The following is an 8,328-nucleotide window of genomic DNA, read 5'->3' as shown; positions in this document are numbered from 1 at the left end:
AATTAGTTGTCCGAGCCTTTGGGAATTGCACCTTTGCTTAGTCTGGCATTGTATCATTACTACATATGTGGAGCATGCAAATATACTCAACTGAAGGCATAATCTTCTCTGATAAGTGGAAAGAATGATAAATATTATTAAAATATAAGTTTAAAAAAAGTGTGAGATTCAGCATCTCTGTTAATCATTCAGCAATTAATTCAATGGAGATTGATTTTTATGTCAGAATCAACTAATTCCATTATAGTTGTCCTTGACATAGCACCACTTTCAACCTTGTCCATCAGCAAGTGTAATGTTTCTCAAAACGAGAATTAATATGAATACTCAAGAACTCTAGTAAGGATTCCATGACTAAAGAAACAGCATTAGATGCCACACATATTTGGCTCTATTGCATTCACATTACAGTCTTTGATTTATTATAAAAAATTTAAAAAGGCAAATGCAAAAATGAAAACTGTTTAGCAGAATCACATTACGTTATATGCTATGGCACTTGGAATAAGGCGGGCAATATATATGTCAAATTTGTGACAGAGTACCTACCCACCAAAATCTAAATCAGACCAAGAGTATAATGAAAAATAACCCCTACCTTTTTTAGAGTGAGGCGAGCACAAGTCAAACATTTAACAATGTACTTTTGCCCTCAGAATTCGAAATACAGAAGAACAAAAATCCAGCCAACTGATTTCCTCCGAAACAGAAAGAATTTTACACAGGTAAGCAATGTCAGTGGAGAATGCCTCAGCTGTGACACTGTTTTTCTAATGTACATTCTCGCTTGTCCATGTGAGAATATATATTTCATCAAATGATGAACCAGCAACAGGAGTGTGTATCTTAGAACTAGACTTATGGCAGGTAGCAAATGACAGTTTGAATGGGGTGTATAAAAAGGCCGATAACCAGAAAAGTGAGGTACTCCCTTTTTCACCGTAATATGATGAAATGGTGCCCAGAGGTGAATGTCCTGACTTTGAGCAGTATTTATGTAATATTTGTGACAATATGAACATGTGGAACCTTGAGCCTGAGATGTACTTGTTCAACATATTTTGCAAGAAGTCAGACAGTCAACAGCGGAATATCTGTGAGGGTGCGATATTACATCTCTCTAGTATTTCCAATGAAGGCTGGATTAATATTTATCTACAGGTCGGTATTCATTACAACATTCCTGCGATATGATTTAGTATTTATGGCTATTCCACAATAAATGTAAACATTGATTTCATTTATTGAAAAGTATATTTTCATCACCATACTATAACTGTAAGTTTCTTTTTGAAAACCTGCAATACAATGATATCCCACCAGAATCAGATTATTAATAAACCTTAAATTAAAGGTAGATGTAAAGAGGAAGGCAGATTGTCCTTGAATTCTAAAGCTCTCAACATGTTTTGTTAGCTTGCAACTGGACTTTCCTCTCTAAATATCATTGTTGATTTATTTAATACTGGGAATAGTAATTTCCCTCTCCAACATCATTGTGTAGATTATTCAATTATTTTCAGAAAGCATTCTTTCAGTTTTTAGTATTTTTAGACACTTTTTACTTAAGGTACTTTTCTGGTGTTTCTTGCATTATGTCGATTTCTTCACAGTTCAAATAACAAATGCTTCATTTTTGCATAGAAATTCTGAAATATTTATTTGGTTGCAACTTTCATATATCTCTTAGAAAATACTTTTTAGTAATTGTAATAGTTTACAGTTCCTTAGTCTAGATACAATTTTTATAATAGCACAAATACAGTCAAACTTTTGCAAAAAATGAAATACAAAAACTCTGACAGCAGTCAAAAAATCCATTACAAATAAATAGGATTACACTGAACAGTAGTGTGAGTGACTCGAGATTTTAGAATCTGTTTTTTAACTGTAGTGTTTAATGTATTAGAAATCAAGCCAATGCTAACATAAGCCAGTTTCATGCTTCCTTCTGTTTTGAACGTGACATGGTAATACACCATGTGATCAACACTGCTATTGTTCTCTGGCTGTAATAAAAAAGCAGGAGATTTTACACCAAATAATTGAAGCTTTCCCATTCACAATGGGAGTGATGTACCTAACCAAAGACATACTGGCTGTCTCAAGCTGCCTTAGATACTTTGTATCAAACTTGTGTTAACTGAATCTAATGCAATAGTATTATGAGAGATTCTTCAAATGTATTCTGAAGTAAAATGTTTCTTCTTGCTTGTTCCCCATTCTTGCACATCCAGGGAACCTTGTTCTTAAGTCGTGAATGTATGAAATCCTTTGTATAAAGTCCTACAAAAGGACCTGCCTTTTCACTGTTAGACAGACCGCCTTTTCCCCACCTCAGAAGGTGAATATATGCTGTATTTTCTATTAAACCTTACCGAGATCTTTGTAATTATGACTTATGTACTATTATACTAACTGGTTGATGGTCCAGTTTATATAGTTCTGCTTTATAGCCATTAAGTAAATGTTTGAACATTAGTTTGTGTGTGTCATTCTTATGCAGAATGCTATAGCTTTGTTTTAACATGTAAGAGCTAAAAAAAGAGAGACGAGTCCAGTTGGGGAGCATCAAAGTCCGTATAGGGACTATACTGCTCCAAGCCATTGGCGCACATTGGGCAAGTAAGGGGGAGACCGATTTGCACACTGACAAGACTAAATGAAATGTTCAAAACACTGAAAATTTTAATAAACATAGCCAAATTCCCAGCAGAACAATGCAACATTCTTTCTAAAAATAAAAAAAATTTAAAGGAAGGAGAGCACTTCTCAGGTGTTTCTGCTCTCAAGGTTAAAACAAGGCAGTGTGCCTTGATGTAGCCTTCAAAGCAGCCACATCTTACCACACAGGAATGAGCAGTATGAGGGGGAGACAGAGGATGAGCAAAGGAAGGTTGAGAAGCTTGGGGGTTGTTTGCTTCACGACAGCTTTTCTTTAGAAGATGGGGCAAGTTATTATGGCAACAGGAATCTACAGAACAGATAAACTAACAGCAAGATAAGAGGACTGGCAGGTTAGAGAATCAATCAAAAATATTTATAGAGCGCGCTACTCACCCGTGAGGGTCTCAAGGCACTTGGGGGTCAAGGTGGGGGGGCAAGGAGGGTCACTGTTCGAACAACCATGTCTTGAGGTTCTTTCTGAAGAGCAGGAGGTCTTTGGTTTTGGGGAGGTTGGTGGAGCGGGAGTTCCAGGTCTTGGGGGCGAGGTAGGAGAAGGACCTGCCTCCTGTGGTGGTGCGTTGGATGTGGGGGACTGTGGCTAGGGCGAGGTCGGCTGATCAGAGGTTGCGGGTGGGAGAGTGGAAGTTCACTCTGTCGTTGAGGTAGGTTGCACCGGTGTTGTGGAGGGATTTGTGTGCGTGGATGAGGATCTTGAATGTGATTCTCTTGTCTATGGGGAGCCAGTGAAGGGATATGAGGTGTGGTGAGATTCGTTCATGGTGGGGGAGGCCAAGGACGAGGCGTGTGGCTGTGTTCTGGATTCTCTGGAGTTTACTTTTGAGTTTTAGTGTGGTGCCGGCGTAGAGGGCGTTACCGTAGTCAAGTCTGCTGCTGATGAGTGCTTGGTTGACTGTCTTCCTGGTCTCTAGGGAAATCCATTTGAAGGATTGTTTTAGAATGCCGAGCGCGTGGAAGCAGGAGGAGGTTAGAGCAGAGAATAATACAGGATTAGGGGTAATTAAGAAATGCATCCTGATTAAAATAATATATGGTGTGAGGAAAAATAAATGTTTCTATAATTTGTTATAGAACAAAGTAGGTTTAAAACAACTGGTTGAATTATGAGTTAAACATTGAATTTCACATATTCATAACTTTTAAAGGCAAACTTCACATTAGAACAAAAAATATTTAGCATTATAACTGCTATTTTGTACTTCATATTGTTTCGTTTCTAAAATATATCCTAATGTCAATGAGTTTGTACAACTTGTTTATATAGTGCAGTGCTTGAGAATCCCTAGTGCAAAGACATTTTAAACCTGGATTTTTAAATATAATGCAAATAATCATAAATGTTTACAAGAGAAACATATGTATGTTTTTCAGTGCAAATCAGGTAAGGACATTTTGGACATTTGATGAAACATTTTTGTTGATTGCCTTCTAACTCATAGTTTGAGCATTCACTAAATTAAAATATGCGCCCCTCTTTGCAAGAAGCTGTTGATGACTCCCTTGTTCTACTATTTTTCCATTGCTGATTACGGCTATCAAATCTGCATTCTGTACTGTGGAAAGACGGTGAGCAATAACAATGCAAGTCCTTCCTTTTCTGGCTTGTTCAAGAGCCTGTTGCACAACCTGAAAGAAAAGGATAAAGTGTTTTATTCATAGATTAGGTAATCTATTCATAGATTAATCTGTAATGTCAAAATGATTTGGAGGGACTAATGATATAAATGTTCTTTAGTTGTTGAAGTGAGCATGGTTTCAATGTATCAAATATTGAATGGACTTGATCACAACATGAATCTGTAGGCTCATTTGTGTGATTTCAATTATTATCACATTGTTCAAGAAGCATTTATTTAAAACACGTTTTGAAGGCACACCCTAAGTTCTAAAAAAGTACACATGTTTACTGTTAGAAATGGGGTCTCTAGTAGGCAGAGGTATACATCCTTGTCCAAACAGGGATCACAATCCTAGTCAGGGCAAGTCACACACAATCCAAATTATCCTGTGTCCACCCTCTGGTAGCTTTGAACTGAGCAGTCAGGCTTAACTTATAAGGCAATGTGTAAAGTATATGCGCAATAAATCATACAATAACACAGTGAAAACACCACAAAAATACACCACACAGGTTTAGAAAAATGTAGAATATTTATCTGAATGAATTAAGGTCAAAACTATCAAGATTTGATAAATACAAGATAAGGTATTAATATTGCAATGATAAGAGTTTTAAGTCTTTAAAAAGCAACAAGTGTCTCTTTCAGAACAAAGTACCTGGTAGGTGTCAAAATTACATGCACGGGCACCGCAGAGGAGGAGATGCGTGGAAAACAAAGGGTGTGCGTCGGATTTCCGGGTGCACACAAGACGATGCATCAATTCTTTTCCACGCGGGAAGGATTTTGCATCGAATTTCCGGCACGCAGGCTTGAATCCTCTTTGTGATGCGTGGTCTTTTGAAACCCAGGGTCGATCGTAGAAATCCAGGCCGTGCAGGATGCAGTCACAGGTGCTGCGTCGATCCGGTGGGCGATGCGTCAGAGTTTGTCACACGGCAGGCACTGCGTCAATTCATCTCACATGAATTCGGGCTGTGTCGTTCCGGCTCGGCAATGCATCGATCCAGTGGGCTGTGCGTCGAAATTCCGTTTGCAACGCTAGCGCCTTGTCGATCTCCACTCGGGGAGCAGGGCTGCGTCGTTCCGGTTCGGCGATGCAGTGATTTGCTCACTGCTGGACAGGCTGTGCATCGCTTCTGGCAGGCTGTGCGTCGATTTCCGTCGCACAAGGAGTTCCTTTGCAGAGATGAAGTCTTTTTGGCCCTGAGACTTCAGGAAACAGGAGGCAACCTCAATTCAAGCATTGGAGAGCACTTCTTAGCAGATCCAGAGGCCAGCAAGGCAGCAGGGCAACAGAAAGGCAACAGCCCTTCACAGTAAAAGCAGTCCAGGCGAGTCCTTTGGGCAGCCAGGCAGCTTCTCTTGGCAGGTTGCAGGTTCTGGTGCAGAGTGTCAGTCCCAAGAAGTTGGTAGGGTCCAGGACCCAGTTTATACACCCAAAAGTGCATTTGAAGTGGGGGTGACTTCAAAGAGCGGTTTTGAAGTGCACAAGGTCCCCTTTCAGTACAATCCTGTCTGCCAGGGCCCTAATAGGGGGTTTGGGAGTCCTTTGTGGGAGGACAGGCCACTGTCCTTTGAAATGTAAGTGTCAGGCCCTCCACCCTTCCAGCCAGGAAGACCCATTCAGTATGCTGATGTGTGCAGGTGTGACTGAGCATCCTGTGTTTGTGGTTGTCTGGGTGAAATGCACAAGGGAGCTGTCAACCAGCCCAGCCCAGCCTAGACGTCGACTGGAGACAGGCTGTAAGGCACAGAATGATTTTAAGTGCAGAGAAATGCTCATTTTCTAAAAGTGGCATTTCTAAAATAGTAATATAAAATCCAACCTCACCAGTCAGCAGGATTTTGTTGTACCATTCTGGCCATACTAAATATGACCTTTCTACTCCTTTCTGATCAGAATGTACCATTCAAACAGTATATGAGGGCAGCCCTAATGTTAGCCTATGAAAGGAGCAGGCCTCACAGCAGTGGAAAACACATTTTGGAGTTTTCCACTACCAGGACACAGAACACACATGGGTATGTGTCCTGCTTTTTGTCTACACAGCATCCTGCCCTGGGCCTACCTTAAGGGTGACTTATATGTTGAAAAAGGGGAGTTTAAGGCTTGGCAAGTATTTTTAAATGCCAAGTCGAAGTGGCAGTGAAACTGCACACACAGACCTTGCAACGGCAGGCCTGGGACATGGTTAATGGGCTACTTATGTGGGTGGCAGAATCAGTGCTGCAGGCCCCTCAGTAGCATTTAATTTACAGGCCCTGGGTACATGCAGTACCCTGTACTAAGGACTTATAAGTAAATTAAAAATGCCAATTGGGTATGAGCCAATGTTACCATGTTTTAACGGAGAGAGACTATCCACTTTAGCACTGGTTAGCAATGGTAAAGTGCGCAGAGTCCTAAAACCAGCAAAAACAGTGTCAAAAAGTGGAGGGAGGCAGGCAAATAGTTGGGGGTGACCACCCAAGGCCTAAGGCTGTGAGGTCTAACACTTACTATTTTGCCCCCCTAGATTTTTAAATAAAAACAATCAACTTTATTATTTGTGCGCAAAGGCTCAATCAGAAAATCACACTACACAAAGATACATATTCTCTATAAAGAGTTAAGAATGGGAGATAAGGATGAATTTTTGTAAAGAGTGCAATTGCCCTCATTGATGTCCTGGCGGTAAGCTACTGAGGGGAAGACGAGAAAGAGACAGAACACAATCAAATGGAGGGCAGGGAAAGAGATATAAAGGTACAAAGGAAACTATAGGCCTCATTTAGAGCTTGGTTCCCTTTACTAAAAGTGCCACTGGTATAAGGCAGTTTTAATAAGGCGGTCAGGATATCTGTCACATTTGTGATCGAGTAATCTGTCTGCCAAACTCTAAATAAGGTCATAAGATGCCACCTAATGTGGAGTGCCCAAACCTCAAGAACAACCAGAAGCTTATGAGTTGCTGAGGGAAGTGCATGAGAAGGGATGTAAAATAGGTATTTGCTTTTAAGCTATAGAGGACTGGTAAAATGGATGGCCCAGGCAAAAGCAAAATGCTTTAAAGATGGAGTGCTGTAAAATTGTAAGCCAGTGAAGTCTGGAAAAAAGGTGGGCGGTGAGGGTGTAGTGGTGAAGAGTATAGATCAGAAAGATTGTGACTCTTCGAATCTGACTACTGTGTCTGTGTGCTATGATATCCATGTATTATCAGGGTAGAAAGATAGAATCCTGCTGATATTCTGTACTTCATATGCCACGTCTTTTGGTACTGCATTGTCAGATTGCTACATTTATTGCACTTTATGAAACTAAACACCTGGGAATTACTGAAAGATGGAATGTTCTAATGAATATTATATAAGCTTATAATTATATTAACTCATGCTCTTTTGAACAAATAATTGTATTTTGATGTTTTAAAAAGCGTATTGCACTTTCATGTTTTTTTTAAATAAATACAGCTCAATTGCTTCTTGCATTCTCCACCCTTGGCACTCCTGAATGTTGCACTATCGGAAAATAAATATGAATGTCTTTCATTAGACTGATATATTAGTAACCCTGGACTGAGCTGTTTTCAACTTGTAATATCACTATTGTTTATGAATGCATCAATGCTACATTGTTTTAAATGTTTTGAATCTGAATATTATTATTTGTGATTGTTTACTTTTGTACACGTTGATGGTTCTCTGAACCAAATAAAGTATCAACTTGATTTGACTGCATGGGTTCAGGGGCAGAGGAAAGAGAATAGCCAAGTCAATGCTTGATCCTAGATGTCACATTCACAAAGCCTAGCAAGGAAGAAAGGATGAGGGACTGTATTAAAAGCAGTCAACAGATCCACAAGGATCTGTGCGGCAGTGCCCTCTGGTTGGAAACCATACAATGGTCATGGGCAAAAGCTGGAAGAGGGAATTCGCTACTGTGCAACTGTCAGAAACAAGGCTGGTGGGAATGAAGGAGAAGATAGGACACTAGATAGAGATTTGAAAACTGACATGTTTTCCAATTATTTTGGAAGGAAGA

The 8,328-nt window shown here is 39.9% G+C and overlaps 1 protein-coding gene across 3 annotated transcripts in view; it reads right to left on the bottom strand.

The window, feature by feature from the left end:
• Positions 1 to 2,668: 2,668 nt before the first annotated feature.
• The window catches only part of LOC138261913 (ATP-binding cassette sub-family B member 5-like), a 987,125-nt gene continuing 981,465 nt past the window's right edge, over positions 2,669 to 8,328 (bottom strand). For all 3 annotated transcript variants that reach the window (XM_069211477.1, XM_069211478.1, XM_069211476.1), the window contains one exon: positions 2,669 to 4,311. In XM_069211477.1, the coding sequence (XP_069067578.1) occupies positions 4,114 to 4,311 (198 nt within the window). In that variant the 3' untranslated portion in view covers positions 2,669 to 4,113. The remainder of the gene's footprint in view (positions 4,312 to 8,328) is intronic.

The sequence above is a fragment of the Pleurodeles waltl genome, chromosome 10 (genome assembly GCF_031143425.1).
Source record: "Pleurodeles waltl isolate 20211129_DDA chromosome 10, aPleWal1.hap1.20221129, whole genome shotgun sequence".
Taxonomy (NCBI): domain Eukaryota; kingdom Metazoa; phylum Chordata; class Amphibia; order Caudata; family Salamandridae; genus Pleurodeles; species Pleurodeles waltl.
This window is presented reverse-complemented; position numbering and strand designations above follow the sequence as displayed.